At 53.5% G+C, this 20,245-nt stretch overlaps 2 protein-coding genes and 1 non-coding gene across 14 annotated transcripts; 2 read left to right on the forward strand and 1 right to left on the reverse strand.

Annotated features, from left to right (window-relative positions):
- Positions 1 to 41: 41 nt before the first annotated feature.
- Positions 42 to 13,623, forward strand: SAFB2 (scaffold attachment factor B2). 8 transcript variants are annotated; one of them, XR_001470373.4, is made up of 21 exons: positions 42 to 374; positions 838 to 925; positions 1,778 to 1,842; positions 1,933 to 2,211; positions 3,343 to 3,405; positions 3,644 to 3,671; positions 4,574 to 5,072; positions 5,508 to 5,557; positions 5,897 to 5,997; positions 6,948 to 7,097; positions 7,195 to 7,295; positions 8,210 to 8,355; positions 8,490 to 8,578; positions 9,095 to 9,231; positions 9,790 to 10,080; positions 10,601 to 10,738; positions 11,412 to 11,451; positions 11,980 to 12,101; positions 12,628 to 12,740; positions 12,944 to 13,117; positions 13,231 to 13,411. XR_001470373.4 is itself a non-coding variant. In XM_004948730.5 (21 exons), exons 1-21 carry the CDS (start codon positions 186 to 188, stop codon positions 13,355 to 13,357), a joined length of 2,883 nt encoding a protein of 960 aa, XP_004948787.2. In that variant the 5' UTR covers positions 42 to 185; the 3' UTR covers positions 13,358 to 13,623. The 8 variants fall into 8 exon arrangements, 7 of the variants coding, with proteins under 7 accessions (XP_004948787.2, XP_046760580.1, XP_004948788.2 ...); XM_004948730.5 differs by having other exon boundaries at positions 12,944 to 13,010; positions 13,231 to 13,623; XM_046904624.1 differs by having other exon boundaries at positions 11,415 to 11,451; positions 12,944 to 13,010; positions 13,231 to 13,623.
- Positions 10,367 to 10,445, forward strand: MIR1774 (microRNA 1774). The gene has a single exon (NR_035275.1). It is a non-coding gene; the product is annotated as a microRNA 1774 (primary transcript).
- MPND (MPN domain containing) lies at positions 13,378 to 20,242 on the reverse strand. 5 transcript variants are annotated; one of them, XM_040653634.2, is made up of 13 exons: positions 20,203 to 20,242; positions 18,162 to 18,382; positions 16,907 to 17,134; positions 16,159 to 16,309; positions 15,445 to 15,526; positions 15,275 to 15,371; positions 15,129 to 15,201; positions 14,989 to 15,065; positions 14,738 to 14,906; positions 14,589 to 14,659; positions 14,388 to 14,477; positions 14,140 to 14,232; positions 13,378 to 14,021 (listed from the first exon to the last, which is right to left on the reverse strand). In XM_040653634.2, exons 1-13 carry the CDS (start codon positions 20,207 to 20,209, stop codon positions 13,935 to 13,937), a joined length of 1,446 nt encoding a protein of 481 aa, XP_040509568.1. In that variant the 5' UTR covers positions 20,210 to 20,242; the 3' UTR covers positions 13,378 to 13,934. The 5 variants fall into 5 exon arrangements, with proteins under 5 accessions (XP_040509568.1, XP_015155211.2, XP_046760586.1 ...); XM_015299725.4 differs by having other exon boundaries at positions 13,378 to 14,034; XM_046904630.1 differs by having other exon boundaries at positions 14,989 to 15,201.
- Between the last annotated feature and the right edge of the window lie 3 nt (positions 20,243 to 20,245).

Below are 20,245 nucleotides of genomic sequence, written 5' to 3' on the forward strand. Positions count from 1 at the left end.
GGAGCGGGCGGCACCTGTCCTGCGCGTGCGCGGCGCCCCTCAGTCGGGGCTGTGGGCTCTCCGCGCGTGCGGGCTGCGCTCCCTCCCTCCCCTTCTCCTCAGCGCTTTCGCCACCATTTTGTGTTGTGACCGCGGTTCGCGCCGTTGTTTTTAACCCCGCCGTTTTTAGTCGAAACGACGGCCCCATGGCGGAGAGTCACTCAGCGGCCGGGCAGGGCGAGTATGTGCCTCTGAGCGGGTGCGGAACGCCCGGCTCGGAGCCCGAAACCCGGCGGCTGAGCGAGCTGCGCGTGATCGATCTGCGGGCGGAGCTGAAGCGCCGCAGTTTGGATAGCGGTGGGAACAAGAGCGTCCTGACGGAGCGGCTCAGGAAGGTGAGCGGCAGCGCTGCGTGTGGGGGAGGGGACGGCTCGGGAGGGGGGGGGGGCGGCGCTCACACGGCGCGTGCGCGGCGCTGAGGGGAAAATGGCGCCAAAGCGGCGCTGAGGGGAGCGGGGCTGCGCCACAGCGCTGCGTTCGGAGCTTCGGGCGGCTCCGGGTGCTTTGTGTGGGGTGAAAGGTTTGGAGACGGCATCAAATCACGGAATACCTCACGTTGGGGTAGAGCTGCAGGGATCGCGGCGGCGCTCCGGTACGTGTGCGCTGCTGCGGGTGGAGTTATACAGCCGTTAAGGTTGGGCTCGGTGAGCTGAGGGGCCTTTAACGACCCGCTCCGCTGTGGAGGCTCTCAGTGCCACATCTGTGCGGTTCTGAACGCCTCCAGGGATGCGGACCCTCCCCGGTGCGGCTGAAGGCCGTGCGGTGTCTCAGTGCCTATCGCTGTCTGTTCCCCCATAGGCCATTGAGGAGGAAGGGGGGAATCCTGACGAAATACCCGTGGTCTCTGAAAACACAATCAAGAGAACTCCGAAAAGAAGCAGCAAAGGTACAGGGGGTTTGGAGAGGGTTTCTGCCCCTCTTCTCTTTGGGTTTTCTAATAGTTATAAACCATGAACCAGAATCTTGCTGTTCCCCCCCCCCCCCCTCAGTTTGCTTTTCCTTCTGGAAACGTGCTCAGTTTAGTTGTGGCACTGCTGTTGAACGTTTTGCAGTCACAGTGCTTACCAGATTTGGATATGGATAGTTTTCCTTCTTATCGTAGAATGACAGCATGGCCTGGGTTGCAAAGGCCCACAGTGCTCATCCAGTTCCACCCCCCTGCTATGTGCAGGGTCGCCAACCAGCAGCCCAGGCTGCCCAGAGCCACATCCAGCCTGGCCTTGAATGCCTGCAGGGATGGGGCACCCACAGCCTCCTTGGGCAACCTGTTCAGGGCGTCACCACCCTATGAGTGAAAAACTTCCTCCTCATATCCAACTTAAACCTCCCCTGTCTCGGTTTAAAACCATTCCCCCTTGTCCTATCACTATACATTATTCTTTTTTCTTCTTTCCTGCAAACACCTCTGAAAAATTGAACATTTGAGATAAATAACTGCAATTTCTACTCAGATGTAAGGAGTGAAGAATGAGAACAGGACCCTGCAGTAAAAGAGAGAAGGGCCTCACAGGAAGAAAAGAGAAAGGAGCTTCACAGAAGCTGAGATGGGGCAAATAATCAGGAGTGCACTGTAGTAGTGCTTGAAATCCATATCAGAGCTCACACTGTGCTGTCTTACTGGTATAGAAAGCATAAAAACACTGGATTTTGGAAAATGAGGAGATAGTGGATAGCCAAGTAGGATAGAATACCTGTAGTGACAAAAGTATGTAACTTTATATTCTAACACCATCATTAGGACGTAGACCAGACGAAGAGGGAGCTGAAGACAACGGCCTGGAAGAGGATTCTGGAGACGGACAGGTATGCAGAGCTGTGTTGGAAGTGAAGAAATAATAGCGTTGTTTCTAAGCTACAGTGACTTCTATATATGCTTTTTCTTTCTTTTTACAGGAGGATATTGAAGCAAGTTTGGATAACTTGCAAGATATTGACATGATGGATATTAGTGTGTTAGATGAAGCTGAAATAGATAATGGCAATGCTGTAGATTGCGGAGAGGATTACAGTGCTGATCACATTCTTGACTCACTGTCTGATAGTAAAGAAAATGCTGATGCAGAGATGAAAGAACTTCCAGATCAGCCTACAGACTATGCTGTAGGGAACTTGGAGGCATCCCCAGAATTTTCAGAAATTAAAGAAGAATCAAGAGAAATACCAGTAATGATGGTATGCATCTCTTCTGTGTGTGGAATCAGATTTTTTCCTGTTTTCTGTTTGTTTGTTTCATTTTGTTTTTCAAATTCAGTAGTGGAACAGTTGCTAAGGAGTAATTGGAGCCACTGGGGGCTCTACTGCTTCTCTTCATCGTTGCTTTTTATGCCTTTCCGTATTTGGGGAAATATCATTCTTGATTTTAAAATGCTTTGGTGTTTTTTTTTGTATGCATCATATGTACATATATGTCACATGTAGTCTGGGAAGCAGAATTTTAGCAATGTTTTGAAGTCAATGCATCACTGTGTACTTTCATTCTCATCTTCGTATCTTTTTTTTACTTAAAGACTGCAGCCTTATTTGCCTCTGTATGTTTCACCTACTCAGCTGTGCAGCAGCATACATCTATTCTAGATGTTTCTTTCTGTCAAGATATGGCCTTGCACTTATGAAGTTTTACAGGTATTTTTAGGCTGGTTTTCCACGTTTGGCTGTTGCCCTTCTGTTGCTCATTTGTAGTAGAAGATGACCTCCTTTAAGTGAAGTGTTTGCCTCCTGAAGCGTACCACAAAATGCTTGAAGAAAGCTATTTGTATGCAGTCTGATGGGGAAGTCCACCCCTTGCTCCATCAGCCTGACCTGTAAACTTCCCAGATGGGTACTTTTTTCTCCCTTCCCAGCTCTGGAAGTTACAGCAGTAAACTTAGCTCTATCCTCCAGCATTCCTTTGCCTTCAAGACAGATGTGAATGCTGAGAAAGCATTGGGGGGGGGGTTTCAGTGAGGAACGAGCAGAATCTAGGTCAAATCCTGCAGTCTTTTCTCAGTATGTACTCCTCTGCTCACCGAGGTTTCTTGGTTCTCTGTTTGCCACAGAGAATAAAAGAAACACTGCAGTAAGAATTGACGTTCTTAAAAGATTTTAGTGAGGGATCCCATATCTCAGAGGTAGTGAGGGCTACAGTCAGCGGTGTGGCAGCCATCGGTCAGGGTTTAACCTCATTGCTTCCTTTGGGCACTAGAGATCTTTGTGTAACATCAGCTGCCAGTGAAAACCATTTCCAGCCTTGGATTTCTCATCCAGATATCACTCACAGTGCCATTATTTGATAGATAATGAGGTGTCTGTTCTGCGCTTTTCCAGGTGGAGGTTGAAGACGTTGGAAACAGTTTTGATGCTGCTTCATCTGAGCTAATTGAAATAAAGGTAAATTGTGACCTGTTCTTTACAAACGAAGAGCTGTAATACGTGTCATATAATCTTCATAGACAATGGAAACCGTAAAAAGTAACATTAAATCTTCTTGTGAGAAATCTTCTTAAAATGCAGTGGTTTCAAACCTGAGATCAGGAGAACTGCAGCTGAGGGCCGGGCTGTGTTCTGTGCTGGATAACATCTTGGCCTTCTGTGCTTTACTGACGTTTCTCTTCCCCCTTCCCCACAGGAAATTGAAGAGCTGCCTTTGGAGCCAGGTACTGTTTTTAAAAAAATTAAAACAAACAAAATCCAGGGCTTTGAAACAGTTAAATTCTTCATTTAATCTTTTTGTATCCCTGTTTCCTTTTAAATCGGTTACTGTAGTGTACGTTGTTATGATGGAGAATCCAGGTCGTGCAGGGTCATAGAGATTGGAAACCCAGTCATATCACCAGATCTGTGGATGAGTACTGTTTGGAAACGTGTATTTAACGTGATGAAATAGTTCTGTGGAACTACAAAGGAGTTAAAGAGTGAGCCTTAAAGACACAAAGGTTCTGAACCTAAAACAGATCTTGTGATATCACGCTGTACTCGGGTTCGGTGAGCTTAAGTACAGGAGTGCAGGGCATAGGGAGCTGTGGTACAGAACAGAAGGTAAAGAGTGGCTGGACTTCGAAAGAAGGAATACAGTGCCATCATGGGAACGTCCTACAGATCACGTTTGGTTTCTGGACTGCAAACACCCATCTGCTGTCGGAAGAAGCCCAGGTTTCGTGTTGGACTGTCTGCTAAAAGAATGCCACAGAAAACTGGAAATTGAACTCTCAGTGCTTTGCTATGTTCAGTTCAGCGTCTTGGACTGTGGAAGCTAAAATAGAGAAGAAACAGAGCGGAACGATTCCACAAAGAGGATCAAGGATGAGCCAGAAGGTTTTTGTTAAGTCTGGGGGGGCCTTTTTCTTCCCTGTTAACGTGTGAGGGCTGATGCAGTAGTGTGTCAGAGTGCAGTGAGCGTAGTACTTGTAACACTGTGTACACTAGGGTTTTCCAATCTCTGTGTAGCTTAGGCGTTCTCTTGGTGTTAGTGTGGCAGCCATGCCAGTTCCACGTTTGTGATTGCTGTATTTCCCTGGTGATTAAACCTTGTGCCATTCTATTCCTGTTAAATCCGTAGAAAATGAGAAAATACTCGACATTTTGGGGGAAACTTGTAAATCTGAGCTCCTTAACGAAGAAACCTCCGAAGCGGAGCAGCCCCATGCACAGGAAGCAAGTAACGTGGTGCCAGGCAAGAGGCTAGCAGAGGAAGAGGACGCTCTTGGTGCCGCTCAGTCGGAGGAAGATGCTTTAGATTTGGACAGCAAATCGGCACAAGCTATGGCAAGGAAGGAGGCAAAGCGTTTAGTTGTAGCAAAAGGGGAGACAAGTGAACAGACAATAGAGGAAGAGAAGCTGGACTCTGACTCTGTAGGAGTAGAGAGCGTAAGCGATCAGAGTAGCAAGCGCTGCCAAGGCCTGGAAGCCTCTAGTGGGGAAACAGCGGAGAGAGGCGCAGGTCCGGAAGGCAAAGATAGCAAAGAAGATGGCAAGAAAGCAGAAGACAAAGCTAATTCAGAGGAATCCCCCGCTACTAAAGAGTCCTCAGCCAGTGAGGGCGGTGATCAGAAAAAGAGGTTTGTTTTTTCTCCGTTATAGACCAGATGCTATCTTTTGTCACGGGTCGTTAAGCGATGCCAATAAGCCGTTTCCTTCAATTGGCCACCACGCCTGCTGAAATTGTAGCCTATTCCTAAAGAATCGGTTTGATTTCTCCTTGTGCAGAATTGTTGTTTCTTTTTTTTTTTTAAGCACAGAGGGTTTGATTTCTTTCCTTCCTCAACCTTCAAAGGTTGTTTTCTTAAATTACTCTAATTCCTGTCATCTGCAAAACAGCATTAATTGTCTTCTTAAGTATACAAGTCCCATATTTCCAGTCACTCTTCCAAAAATTTGCAGTGGTACCTTTTTATTTCAGAAATATTTTTTACTGGTAGGTATAACATTCTAGTGTGCAATCTAGACTCGCTTTATCTTATGCTTGGTTGAATAATGTGTTGTTTTGTCTCTAGCTCTGTTGAGGAGGACAGAGATTCAAAGCAAGCCTCTAAAGATGAGAAAGGTATGCTGTTTTCCATTCAAAAATAGAAGTGTAAACTGAAAAAAGCTTGTATTAACATTTAATACTTTGTTGTTCTCTTCAAAGTGATTAAAATATAAGGAGGCCTGTGTGTGAGTGAGAACTCATTAACATTCAGATGTAGCATTCTGAAGTTAATTGCTGAAGGCTGCAGTTTATCTGCTGATTTCAAGTGGAAATGGTTTGGAAGCAGTAAAATTAACGTTGTACTGAAAGAGGTTTAAGCGGGAGGGGAGAAAGTGGAGTTGTTTTCTCACTGTTGTGTTCTTGCTTAAATGGCTGTGGGTTGGTTCTTATGTTTGGCTGTTTGCCTCCCCTCAGGCCGTGCTGGCAGTGGTTCTGGCAGAAATCTGTGGGTCAGTGGCCTCTCATCCTCTACGAGAGCAACAGACTTGAAGAATCTCTTCAGCAAGTATGGGAAGGTGCGTTGTGGGTGTGCAAGCTGACGGATGGTTAATGTGTTCCGTGGGGTGACCTAGGACTTAGCTTCTAGTTTTTCTGATGACTGGGTGGGCTAAGCATGGAACTCTTCCTGTATTCTGTGGAAACTCTCTGTCTGAAAGTAGTAAATCTCCTAAATAATGTTGTCTGTGATGGGACAAAAGGAAAATGGTGCTTTTGGAGAATCTCTGCTCAGCTGCTCTAAAATTAAGGCAGTTCTGGATGTGAGTATAGCACTTACAGAGGGGAGCTCTCTCCAAGACCACCTCCCTTTCCTCCTGCCTCTCTGGTTGTGATGTGAAATGTCTGTGGCACTGTGCACTCACCTGCAGGCGTTTGAGGATAGAAACCAACAGAGACGTCTCCTAAGAAAAGGCAGATGAATTACATTATTTTCCTGCTAGTGTATCTTTAAGTTAGCTACCTGCTCAGCACCTTAAGGATCAATTTTGAGTGTGGTTTTTATGGTGGCATCTCTACCAACAGCTGTATCATCAAATCAGTGCCACAGTTCTGGGCAGCCTGGTCTGGTGGTTGGTGACCCTGCACACAGCAGGGGGTTGAAACCACATGATCATTGTGGTCCTTTGCAACCCGGGCCGTTCTGTTACTCTGTGATCTCTTCCAAACCATCTCAGGATTCTGGGATATTCGGTGAAGTCGGGCTTTGTTGAGGCACTTTAAGAACGCTGTGGGCCCAGCGGTGTGTGAGCCAGGTTAAAATAATATCCCATCTTTTACTGCCTCTGAAATGAGCTTAATACTGCTGCCTTAGAGTGCCAACGAGGCGTTGTATGCCAAGAATGTCCCCTCTGCATTAAAACCGAGCGTGCACTCTGCTATCACCAGTAAACAGAGCTGCTCACGTGGTGGGTTAGAGTTAATTTGCCTTTGTTTCTACAAACACAGAATGTCTTTTTTTCCCCTGCAGGTGGTCGGTGCAAAAGTGGTGACAAACGCTCGCAGTCCCGGCGCGCGCTGCTACGGCTTCGTGACGATGTCCACGTCTGAAGAAGCCACCAAATGTATCAATCATCTCCACAGGACAGAGCTGCACGGGAAGATGATTTCTGTGGAAAAGGTCGGCGGTAGCTCTCACGTGGCAGGATGTTGGAACGAAAGGTGGAATGTTAATGCCTGTGTTTTATTGTTAAAAACGCTTCTTGCTGAAATTCTAGGCCAAAAATGAACCGGCTGGGAAAAAGCCTTCAGACAGAAAGGAAGGCGAAGCACGGAAGGAAAAAGACAGGCACCATTCTGCAGATTCCAAATCTGAGAAGTAAAGTGTTTTGTGTGTTCTTTTTTTAATGTATATTTTCCTGTGTTTAAAGACCACTCATTTGAAATGCAGCCACGTGAGAAGAGGGGGCAGTAATTGCAGTAAGTCATGATTTGCTGCTTGCTGCATCTGGAGTGAGAGTCATACTGGAAAAAGAGCCAGAAGTGCATCTTAATGGGGGCTCTCTGTTACAAAACAGGGAGAGCTGTAGTGTTCTGTAACAGAGCACACCAGCTGCGTGAGATAATGTCACAGCAACCAGTATTTAATTTAATCAGAATTTTGTCCCCTCATCTGGTTTGGATTTGTTCTGCTCTTTGGTGGTTGGACTAAATGGGCTTAGAATCATTAAGGCTGCAAAGACCACTATGACTGAACTGACAGATCTTCCTGGCAATCTGTCTGTTTTCTGATAGACTGAATGATGAGTAAGCAGTGTTCCCATACTTTGTTTTTCACGTGGTCTTTTCCTTTTGAAAGAGGCATTTTGCCTTACATACCTCATAAAGTAACCAGAGATCTGGTAAAGGAGCTGCAGGCTAAACTCCTGCATGTCAGATGCACAAGTATGTGTTTGTGAAAGCTTCTCTTGTAGTGGAGCTCAGCCTGCAGCTGGGTGAGCCCCTTCTCCCTGTGCCATGCATGAGCTCAGTTGCAGTGGAGGGGATTTGTATTTCTAGCACTCGCTCTCCAGATATTGAGAAGGGTCATCTGTGGTTTCTCACCTTCAGGCAGCCTTAGCTCAGTGTTGTTTGCTGCTCTGCAGCACGTGCACAAGTGCAGCCTGGCATGCTGTCAGTGCTCTGCAGCACGGAAGTGGTGTTTGGAATGCCTTTTTGTTTTGACTCGCTCAGTAGGAGTGGTTACTCGGCACTTCTTGTCAGGTCTCCTATTAAAGCAAAGTTTGCCTGCAGGTCTGTTGGTGTTAAAAAGGAGGAGAAGGCTGACAAAAAAGACGATGCAAAGAAATCAGATAAAGATTCCAAGGATGAGAAAGAAGGGAAGGAGAAAGAGGAGCAGAAGGCTGGGGCCTCCGATCGGTCCAGGGCGAGCAAATCAGGTGTGTTCACAAGTACACTCCTTGGGAAGTATTGGTGCAGCGTGAGCTGCTGTGAAGAAGTTTGTAGTTCATTAACTGTGGCAAACGTTGAACGTCCGGAGGAGTATTTATTCTTGTGTGCCTTTGCTTTCTAGCAAGTCGAGGAACCGAGAGGACAGTGGTAATGGATAAATCTAAAGGAGAGCCTGTTATCAGTGTGAAGACATCTGCTTCCAAGGAGAGGGTAAGCACGGCTTCATGGACGCTTCTCTGTAAAAGCAGGTGTGAATAACTTTACCTGTGGTGTGGCTGCGGGGTTTTTTGCCTTGTGTGTGGGGAGCAGTTGACCTTCAGCAATATTTAATGAAGCGCTATGGTGTTAATTGTGCTGTGAAGGTAAATGCTGGTGCCTCACCTCACAGTCACTGCTGCTGTGGCTGAGGAAGCAGAAATGTAATTTGACAATGGTGTTAAGATGATCCATTTCGAGTGTGGTGCCCGGTGACCTTTACAGTGCTGTATCATTTACCACCAGCTCAAGGCAGGTCATGTGCCTCTAATATTTATATGCACTTCCACTCACTAGAAGGTCTAGCCAAAGTCTGGGTGCTTCTCCCTGACTTCTCTGTGTAATTCCCACGTCGTCCACCTCCAGGAGGGTTTGAGTGTTCTGAGTGGACACAGAGTGGGTGTTTTGCCTGGGAAATCTGGCTGGAAGCGCTCTGCGTTCGGCTAAACGTATTGCTTTGATTTCCCTCAGAGCACAAAGAGCCAGGACCGCAAATCTGAGAGCAAAGAGAAGCAGGATATCTTGTCCTTTGATAAAATCAAAGAGCAGCGCGAGCGCGAGCGGCAGCGGCAGAGAGAGCGGGAGATCAGGGAGACGGAGAGGCGCCGGTGAGTGCTGGGGGCACTGCTCTGGGTGCCCCTCAGCTGTGTGTCAGACCGGGTTCTGTGTGGGCCCTTCCACGTTTGGAGCTCAGGTCCCTCTGATAGCGAGCTGTTGTGCAGCGCTGTGAGGGCTTTTTGTACTGAAGCGGGTCGTCTCTAAGCTTGTGCTTCTGAGGAGGCTGCTGTGAGTGCTCACTGCTGCGGGTACTCCCAGCTCACATGTTCTGCTTAGTCAGAATTGAGTGTTCCTAATGTTTGTGTTCTGCCTGAAGGTTTTTAAATACCTCCTAAATACTTCATTTGTCAGAGTTCTGTGTTAGGACACCCTGTGCTCTACCAAAACCTTCTCAGCCCAACTTAGAGGAGGTACTGACTTCCTGATGTAGAATGCCTAACTTCCTTTGGACTCTTATTAAGCAGCTGTGGTTTGGTTGAGAAGAGACCGTTTATATTTAATCATGTAGTGAGAAGAACATAATTCTTGTTTCGAAAGGTGAACTAATAGAAGCACTCAAAATGATTGGAGATAATTGACTGAAAAACAAATGTCTTCCTTTCAACTAGAGAGAGAGAAAGGCGAGAACGAGAGCAGCGCCTCCAGGCCATGCACGAGCGGGATGAAAGGCAGAGGCTGCAGAGAGAGAGGGAGAGACTTGAATTTCAAAGGCAGCGTCTGGACAGAGAGCGCTTGGAGAGGGAGAGGTTGGAGAGGGAAAGGATGCACATCGAGCAGGAGAGGAGGAGAGAGCAGGAACGAATCCAGCGGGAGAGGGAAGAGCTGCGGCGTCAGCAGGAGCAGCTGCGCTACGAGCAGGAGCGGCGGTCAGCAATGAGAAGGCCCTATGATGATGGCAGGTAACCAACTGCAGTGAGGTACCGGGATCTGGCCGCGTCCACCCGCACGTACACTACTCTGGAGGATGCAGCAAAACGATGTCAGGCTGTGCTGGAGGAGTTTTAGATTGGAAATGAAGCAGAATTCCTTCATGGAGAGGGTGGTCAGGTGTTGGAAGTGGAGTCCCCATCCCTGTGGGTATTTGAGATGTGTGGGAATGGCAGTGGGGGCTCAGTGACACACCCGGTGCGTTATGCTGATGGTTGAACTTCATCTTGAAGATCTTCTCCAACCTTGGATGGTTCTGGGAATCTAACCCGTAAAGCAGGGGCGCCAGCAGGAGGTGCTTGTTCTCATGTCTGCCCCTGCTGAGGTTCTGCTTCTCGTGTGGTGGTGATGCAGCTGACTCCAGTCCTGAGGTTTTAATTACAAATCAAAAATAACTGTTCGAATAATGGGATTGAATGCGGTTTGATCTCAAGGTCTCGCTCAGGAGATCAAGAAAGGAAATCTGTACGAGATTGGTTTCCTGTCTTGCAGACGAGATGATCCATACTGGCCAGAGGCGAAGCGAATGGCGTTGGATGACAGATACCACTCTGAGTTTGTGCGCCAGGACCGCTTCCATGACTTCGACCACAGGGACCGCGGCCGATACCAGGATCATTCCTTGGACAGGTCAGCACGAGACAGGCTGTCCTTCCCATACCCTGAAGGAAACTCAGTGCCTTTCTGCTTTACTTGTGGCTTGAACAGTGCTGAAAACAAATGAGCCTCATGCATTTCTTGCATCTGATTTCATGCATACTTCAGTTCTGTGTCTGCACCACTCGGTGTGTATCACAGAGGTCTGCTGTGCCCGGGGCGGTCCTACAGTTCTCAGGGTGTGTGGATGTCTGATTTGTGAATCCGAGCTCATTAATCCAAGATGGAACAATTTCCTTTTGCTGTAACACGTTCCCTACTCCTTCACAGCGTAGCTTACATCGACTTTAACCCCACAGTCCGCAGAAGCGCTGTGGGCACTTTGGGTTGCTCTCTAAGGAGCTGTGGGAGGAGCTGTGCCATTTTACTTTTGCTTGTAACGTGTTTCTGATGCTGGTAGGTTCACTTTGCTTGGCTCCAGGTCTGGCCCTGTCCTGCTGACTGCATCAGTGTCACCTGAATTACTCACCGCTATAAGTCTTACTTTGGTCTCTTTGTACGCATGTCCTGAAACCAAAGCTAACTTCAGTATGTTACAGCTGAACAGATGCTGGGTTCTCAGACTTCCAGCCTTCCAAACACAAAGGTCTGAGTGCTGCTTATGGATTATGGCTGTTGGTTTAACTGAAACTTTTTTTCCTTCCAGAAGAGAAGGTTCGAGAGGGATACCAGACCGAGATGGGCAGGTGGGTCGCATCCACATGGTGGCTTCGTTTTACACACGTTCCAAAGCAGAAGCAGCACAGTGTTACCTGTTCTGAAATGGAACAGCTGCTGGGCTTAAGGCGAGCGTGTGTTCCATCACGTCCTGAGTGCTGGGAGCTGCGCTGTCTGTTCTGGCTGTAAGGTGACGTGTGGTGATGGGCTCACAGCCCCGGGTCTGTGATGTGGCAGCACTGTGAGGGTTCTTTCCTCTACTCCTCACCTGAATGGTGCATAGAAAGAGATTTTCTTCAGAGGAGGAAAAGGGCAGACGCTGTGTTAAAAGAAAAGGTCTGCACCCCCCAAGGAGTGGTGCAGAGCTGTGCTCTGCAGCCAAACTGTGCCCGGAGTGAGCTGCAGAAGGCCCAGCAGCGGGGCCAGTGAAGCGGGGGGCGGCTGCTGCTTTATTCCCTGGAACTGCGTACCGCAGCGCCCTCCGAGGAGCTGCGGCGTTGCTGTTAGGGCAGGGATGGGTGTGGGCTGACGCTGTAACTGTCCTGCTTGCCTTCCAGCACTACCCCGATGAGCGGCACGGGGGGCCCGAGCGCCACGCGCGGGAATCCCGCGATGGTTGGGGCGGTTACGGGTCTGACCGGAGGATGAACGAAGGGAGAGGGATTCCCCCACAGACCCGGTTAGTGCTCGGCACGCCAGGGAGCGTTGTGTTGGTGCTTCGTTCTCGCAGGGGGGAAACCTTCAGAGGGTGATGGCAGCGCCGTGCGGTGCGGGCCCTTTGTCCTCACAGTTCCTCTGGGCCTCTCTCTGGTGTGGACGCGCGAGGAATTGAAGGGTGCAGAGGGGCTCTCTGTAAGCGGCTTCCCTTTTACGGATGAGGCTCAGTGCTGTTAGCTGCCCGGGGGCACCCACAGGAGTAGCGCTCATAGGTAGAACTCAGGGATTCAGCAGGCGGAGGTAACTGGGGGGAGCTGAGGTGTGCTGGTGCTTCCTCTGCAAGTCAGTGGTCAGGCTGGACGTGTCCCACATGCGTAACGTCGGGTTCTACGCAGGCACGCCAGCAGGGGAGCAGTGGTTGGTTGGTTGGTCCACGTCTAATCCACTCTGTTGTGCACTAAACACGTGGCTCTCTCTGCAAGTAACGCCTCCTGTGCTGACACACCGATAAGGGACGCACCTAGAAGATTTTCTTTTATTTTTTTAAGAGATGGACGTGACTGGGGAGATCATGGTCGAAAGTTAGAGGGGCATCAAGATCGTTCATGGCAGGGAAATGTGGCTGGAGGAGTGATGGGACGGGATCATGAGAGATGGCAAGGTACACTTGCTGCTTCCCAGTGTGATCGTGGTCTTTCTATCAATTACGCTGCTCAACTTCTGGTGGTAATTAAAGCCTACGGACCTTAACGGCGTTACTGAGAAAGCAAATCGAGCTCTGGGGATGATCTGGCTTTTCTGGTAGGACAGCACGAAGGCCTTTCTCCTCCCCCCACCTTTTCTTTCTCCTGTTTCCCTGCTCAGGTGGTGATCGAGGCGCGCCTGGTCAGCCGGGACCAGGCCATGCGATGCACCGCGGAGGGATGGCAGGGTAAGGAGCCGCCCCGTTCCCACCAGCACAGCTCAGTTAAGGCAGAAATGCCCGTTTCCGAAGCGCAGAGCCATACTTTCAGCTTCAACTCAAGTGTGGATTTGCCAGTAGGAAACCAACCAAACCGAACCGAACCAAAACGGGAGCGAATGCCTTTTGGGAGACGTGCGGCCGCCCGTTGCGCCCCGTCCCGCTCCGACCTCTCTGCTCTCCTTCGCAGGCGTGGAGGATTCACACAGGGCCCAAACCAGAGCCACGTGGCGCCGAGTGCTGCAGTGCAGGGGGGGTTTGCAGGCCAGGAGCGGACACACAGAGCGACCGAACCGCGCTTCGCCCGCCGCTACTGAGAGCGCTTCGAACACAGAGCTATATACATAAATATATCTATTTTTTAATACTAAGTGACGGTGGTGGTGGATTTTATTAAGCAGGGTCAACTTGAGTTGGCGATGACGGAAAAGCAAGGCTGCTGCTGCCACATCGTAGCCAACCGCTCTATCAGTTCAGCTGATTGGTTTCCTCTCTTTGTTATGAACGTGTTCTTGGTCGGCATTGAAGTTTCTGTTAGTGAAACATTCCATTTTCCACAACAATAAAAGCAGTTGATGGCGAACAAACGGTCCCTTCTTCCCGCGGTCTTTGGCAGTGTGGGCATGGAATGGAGACGTTCTGCCTGCAGCTCCGGGGCAGAGGGCCGTGAGCCCATCCCTGTCTGTGTAAGAGGTGAGGCTGCGTTTCCTCCCTTATTTCCCCACACTCTGTCGCACTGTAAGCGTTGGGCCCCCAGGAGCCCCCCCACCCTGCTCTGCCCCCGTGCCCCCCGCTGCTGGCTCTGGGTCCTTCCGTTGGCTCGCTGGGCACAGCAGGCGGTGCTGCATCCCTGCAGTGCTGCTCGCAGCCTCTGCTCCCCAGCGCAGCTCCTGCTCAGCTGCTGTGCCTCAGCAGGCCGTAGATCTGCTCCAGGATGTGGGCGAAGCTCTGATCCTTGGGGGTGCGGGAGGCCAGGGAGCCCTGCGGACAGGAGCTGCTGGCTGGGCTCACCCCGTGCACTCTGTGCTTTGCTCCGCACCGGGGTGCAGCAAAGCCCTCTGATCAGCTGCTGGGAGGAGCGGGGTGGGTAGATCCCCACCTTCAGCTTATCCAGGTAGGTCTGGTCGTGGCTCCACAGCTCCTGGAACTTCACCAGGTCCGGGGCTCCTCTGTAGAACTCCACCAGCAGTGTCTGCGGAGGGGGGCGGGGGGCTGCGCTGGGGCCGAGTGCTCCCCGACCCCCACAGCAAACAAGGAGAGAGGAGAGGTGGTCCCCAGGGCTGGGAGGGGGGGCGGGGACACAGCCTGGGTTTGGGGGTGAGGACTCAGCCGCTGCCCCACGCTCACCATCTCCTGCAGGACGTCGTTGGTGAGGAAGCCATCCTGGATGTAGGCCACCTCCACATCCATGGGGATGCCGTAGTCGTTGGGCCGTTGCTGGATGAGAGGGGAGGGGTCACCCATGGGGTCATTTCTGGGGTCATTCCTGGGGTCACCAACCCAGCACTGCATTGGGACCGCCCCGAGGAGGGGATGGGGGCTGCTCACCTCCGGCGGCGGCATCACCCAGAAGGGCGCAATCTTGGACTCCACGCCGGGGTTACCAGCATAGTACGGCCCTGGGAGGAGAGAGGGGGCTGACGGAAGTGGGGGGGGGGGCTGCGACCCCCTGCCCCCCCTCAGGGGTGGGCGCTTACCGCAGATGAGGGCCAGGCAGGGCTGGAAGCCGTTGCCGCTGCCCTGCAGTTTGAGCTGGTAGTCCATCTGCGTGTCGATGTCGTGCAGGGAGGGCAGCGCGGGGCCGAAGGGGTGGCTGTGGTACCAACCCACCAACGACAGCCCCCGCAGGAACAGGCTCTGGCAGATCTGCCGTGCGGATAACGTCGGACCCCCCCCACAATACCAGAGGTCAGGGGGGCACCTGGGGGGCGGTGGGGCGTTGCTTTACCTCCTCCTCCACTGCGCCCGCAGCCTCAGCGTCGCCCAGGCGGCTCCGGCACGGGAAGGCGTGCAGCACCGTCAGCACTGCGGGGACGGGGGGTGGGTGGCCGTGCCGGGGGCTGCTCCCCCCCCCCCCCCATTGCCTACGCTGCGTGTTGGTGTCCCAGCGGCCCCCCAGGTAGCCGACCACTTCACTGCGCGTCAGATGGCTGTGGAAATCCTACGGGAAAAGGGAACGCGCCCATGGAACCCCCAAAAGGGTCCTACAGTCCCCCCCAGGGCGGGGGACGCACCAGCAGCAGGAGGACGTTGCTGGAGATGGCCACGTTGAAGGGCTGGAATTTGTTGATGGCTGCGAAGGACGTCACCTCCACCAGGGTCTGTGGGCTCCTGCAACACACGCAGCCCCGCTCCCCCCCGCCCTCCCACCCCAGGGCTGAGCGCCGACGCTGCGCATCCCCACCTGGCTGCGTCGCGCGTGCCCAGCGTGCAGTAGCGGACGGCTGCCCGGGCTCTGCTCTCCGGCCTCTTCCCCAGGGGGGGCTCTGTACAGCAGCACTCAGCACAGCAACGCTCAGCACCCCATTACCATCACCGTAACCCCGTTACCACCATCACATCCCCATTACCACCACTGTAACCCCATTACCACCACCATAACCCCGTTACCACCATCACATCCCCATTACCACCATCACATCCCTGTTACCATCACCATAACCCCATTACCACCATCACATCCCATTACCACCACTGTAACCCCGTTACCACCATCACATCCCCATTACCACCACTGTAACCCCATTACCACCATCACATCCCGTTACCACCACCGTAACCCCATTACCACCATCACATCTCCATTACCACCACCATAACCCCATTACCATCACCATAACCCTGTTACCACCATCACATCCCCTTACCACCACCATCACCCCATTACCACTATCACATCCCATTACCACCACCATCACCCCATTACCACCACCGTAACCCCATTACCACCATCACATCCCATTACCACCACCATAACCCCATTACCACCATCACATCCTCATTACCACCATCACCCCATTACCACCGTCACATCCTCATTACCACCATAACCCCATTACCATCCCCACCCTCCCCCCGCTGCCAGCACTGCAGCCCCGTTGTTGCCACCATTGCCCACCCTGCTCTGCAGCGCTGCGGCCCGGCGGCTTCCTGCTCCTCTCCTCGGTCCTCCTGCTCACTGCCGGCTCCGCTGCGGGCGTTCGGCCGTCCCCGACCTCCTCCTCCTCCTCCTCGGGCAGCTCATCCTCCTCTCCCTCGCTGGGCAGAGCCTGGGGCGGAGCGCCGGGAGGGGGCTGAGGGCCGTGCCCACCCCAGGGCCCCACAAGGACCCTCCTCGGTGACATCGATGGGAACCCCCCGAGGCAGCTCCGTGGGACACCCATGGGGACATCCCGAGGCTCAAAGGCGTCTCCTTGGGGACACCGAGGGGGACACCCCGGGCCCCTTCTTGGGGGCACCAATGGGGACCTGAGACACCTCCATGGGGGCATCGTGGAGACCTCAGGCTTCTCCCTGGGGACACCCAAAAGGACCTCCTTGGGGACGCCCACGGGGACACCGCAGGCCTCTCCTTGGGGACATCCATGGAGACCCGATGCACCTCCTTGGGGAGACCCACGGAGACACCCCATGCCCTGGGACACCCCGAGGCTCCACCTTGAGGACACCCACAGGGACCCCACGAGACCCCTCCCCATTCCCCAGAGCACCTCCTTGGGGACACCCACGGGGACACCCCAGGTCTGTCCTTGGGGACACCAACTGGAGCCCGACGCACCTCGCCGGGGACGCCCCAACGGACCTCCTGGGGGACACCCACGGGGACCCCCCGAGACCCCTCCTCGGGGACACCGCTGGGTTCCCACCTCCTCGCTGTGCACGTGGGGTTGGTGGCGGCGCAGCCACGCAGCCTTGTACTGGTCCAGCCGCTGCCCTTTGTAGCGCACGGAGGCCCACCCGCAGCCCGACTTCTTGGCGGGGTTCACCAGGCGCTTGCAGTGCGTGGCCCAGGCGCTGGGGGAGCCGAACACCTGCCCCGTCTCCTGCCACGTGATGGCCCCGTCCGCCCCCAGGTCCCCCACGAACTTCTTGCCCTGGGGGGAGCGGGGAGGGCTGATATGGGCCGTGTCCCCATCCCTGTCCCCATCCGTGTCCCCATCCGTGTCCCCATCCCTGTCCCCATCCGTGTCCCCATCCGTGCCCCCTTCCATGTCCCCATCCGTGTCCCCATCCGTGTCCCCATCCGTGTCCCCATCCGTGTCCCCATCCCTGTCCCCATCCGTGTCCCCATCCGTGCCCCCTTCCATGTCCCCATCCGTGTCCCCATCCCTGTCCCCATCCGTGTCCCCATCCCTGTCCCCATCCCTGTCCCCATCCGTGTCCCCATCCCTGTCCCCATCCCTGTCCCCTTCCATGTCCCCATCCCTGTCCCCATCCGTGTCCCCATCCGTGTCCCCATCCCTGTCCCAATCCCTGTCCCCATCCGTGTCCCCTTCCATGTCCCCACTCACGTCCCCATCCGTGTCCCCATCCGTGTCCCCTTCCATGTCCCCATCCGTGTCCCCATCCGTGTCCCCATCCCTGTCCTCATCCATGTCCCTGTCACTATGTCTCCATCCATACCCACACCAATGTCCTCACCCATGTCCCCCTCCCTGTCCCCATCCCTGTCCCCATCCCTGTCCCCATCCATGTCCCCATCCATGACCCCATTCATGAACCCATTCATGTCCTCACTCAAGTCCCCATCCCTTTCCCCATCCACGTCCCCATCCATATCCCCATCCATGCCCCCATCCATGTCCCCATCCGTGTCCCCATCCACGACCCCATCCATGCCCCCATCTATGTCCCCATCCGTGTCCCCGTCCATGTCCCCACCCATGACCCCATCCATGACCCCATTCATGACCCCATTCATGTCCTCACTCAAGTCCCCATCCCTTTCCCCATCCATGTCCCCATCCATATCCCCATCCATGTCCCCATCCATGCCCCCATCCGTGTCCCCATCCATGTCCCCATCCACGTTCCCATCCATATCCCACATCCCCATCAAAGTCCCCATCCATGCCCCACACCCCCATCCCCACCCACGTCCCCACACCCCCCTGCCCTCACCAGGTAGTAGATGGAGAGGACCCCACATCCCGGCTCCAGGAGCCCATCGCGGAGCAGCACACGCAGAGTGATGCCCCGCCGGGTGAGCACAGCCCCCCGGGACCCCCCCGCTGCCCTGGCCGCGCTGCCGGGCTCCGGCTCAGCCTCCTCCAGCCCCGGCTCCAGCTCATCCTCCTCCTCCTCCGCACACTCATCCCCGCTCGGGGAGGCGGCCGCCAGCGCTGTGGGGCGGCGGGGACAGAGCATCACCCCCACCCCAAGTGGGGCGTCCCCACCCTTTGGGGGCAGCGCCTTTGGGCGTCCCCAACCACGGGGAGACGCAGAGGGCGCCGCGGGGTGGAAATGGGGACGTCGGGGGTGGGAACGCGGAGGGGGGGAGAGGGGATGGGGGGATATGGGGACAGAGGGGGACAGCGACACGGGGGTACGGGGACTTGGGGTGCAAGGATACGGGGATATGGGGACACGGGGATACAGGAGTATGGGGGTACGGGGGTGTGAGGGTGGAAGGAAATGAGGATCGGGGGGTGTGGGGATAATGGGATGCAGGGATACAGGGATGTGGGGACGGGGATATGGGGACACAGGGACATGAGGTACAGGGATATGGGGACACGGTACGGGGATATGGGGATGGGGGGACATGGATACAGGGACAGTGACATGGGGATATGGGGATATGGGGATATATGGGGATATATGGGGATATATGGGGATATGGGGACACAGGGATACAGGGACACAGTGACATGGGGATATGGGGACACAGGGATATATGGGCATATATGGGGATATATGGGGATATATGGGGATATATGGGGATATGGGGATGGGGGGACAGGGATACAGGGACAGTGACATGGGGATATGAGGATATGGGGATATATGGGGATATATGGGGATATATGGGGATATATGGGGATATGGGGACACAGGGATACAGGGACAGTGACATGGAGATATGGGGACATGGGGATATACAGGGATATATGGGGATATGGGGACACAGGGCTATATGGGGATGTGGGGATACATGGGGATATATAGGGATATGGGGGGATATGGGGATATATGGGGATATATGGGGATATATGGGGATATGGGGACACAGGGATACAGAGATACAGGGACAGTGACATGGAGATATGGGGACATGGGGATATTTGGGGATATGGGGATATATGGGGATATATGGGGATATATGGGGATATATGGGGATATGGGGACACGGATACAGGGATACAGAGATACAGGGACACAGTGACATGGGGATATGGGGACACAGGGCTTTATGGGGATGTGGAGATATATGGGGATATATGGGGATATGGGGGGGATATGGGGATATATGGGGATATATGGGGATATATGGGGATATGGGGACACAGGGCTGTATGGGGATGTGGGGATATGGGGATATATGGGGATATGGGGGGGATATGGGGGGATATGGGGATATATGTGGATATGGGGACACAGGGATACAGGGATACAGGGACAGTGACATGGAGATATGGGGACATGGGGATATATGGGGATATATGGGGAAATATGGGGATATGGGGATATATGGGGATATATGGGGATATGGGGGGATGTGGGGGGATATGGGGGGATATGGGGATATATGGGGATATGGGGATATATGGGGATATATGGGGATATATGGGGATATATGGGGATATGGGGATATATGGGGATATGGGGACACAGGGATACAGAGATACAGGGACACAGTGACATGGGGATATGGGGACACAGGGCTATATGGGGTTGTGGGGATATATGGGGATATATGTGGATATGGGGATGTGGGGATATGGGGATATATGGGGATATATGAGGATATGTGGATATGGGGCTATATGGGGATGTGGGGATATGGGGACGGCAGACACGAGGCTGAGGGGCAGCGCGGGGTGGGGATGCGGGGATTTGTGGGCACGGGGAGGGGCAGCCCCCGCCCGGCGCTGCACGCAGCTGTGCGTTACCCCCCCGCGCCCCCCCCGCCCCGCAGCGCCCCCCGTTGCGGTCCCCCTACCTGCCATACTCCCACGCCGTTCCCCCCCCGCGCCGTTCCCACG

Source organism: Gallus gallus, chromosome 28 (genome assembly GCF_016699485.2).
Source record: "Gallus gallus isolate bGalGal1 chromosome 28, bGalGal1.mat.broiler.GRCg7b, whole genome shotgun sequence".
NCBI lineage: Eukaryota > Metazoa > Chordata > Aves > Galliformes > Phasianidae > Gallus > Gallus gallus.

Excerpts from the sequence above, each read along its gene's own strand:
- SAFB2 (XM_004948730.5), top strand. The coding sequence starts at position 186 with ATGGCGGAGAGTCACTCAGCGGCCGGGCAGGGCGAGTATGTGCCTCTG. Across the intron at positions 5,073-5,507 it reads GGCGGTGATCAGAAAAAGAG|CTCTGTTGAGGAGGACAGAG; the intron begins GTTTGTTTTTTC and ends TTTTGTCTCTAG. Across the intron at positions 8,579-9,094 it reads CATCTGCTTCCAAGGAGAGG|AGCACAAAGAGCCAGGACCG; the intron begins GTAAGCACGGCT and ends GATTTCCCTCAG.
- MPND (XM_046904629.1), bottom strand. The coding sequence starts at position 18,407 with ATGCTCTGTCCCCGCCGCCCCACAGCGCTGGCGGCCGCCTCCCCGAGC. Across the intron at positions 15,372-15,444 it reads GGCACGCGCGACGCAGCCAG|GAGCCCACAGACCCTGGTGG; the intron begins GTGGGGATGCGC and ends CGTGTGTTGCAG. Across the intron at positions 15,202-15,274 it reads GCAACGTCCTCCTGCTGCTG|GATTTCCACAGCCATCTGAC; the intron begins GTGCGTCCCCCG and ends CTTTTCCCGTAG.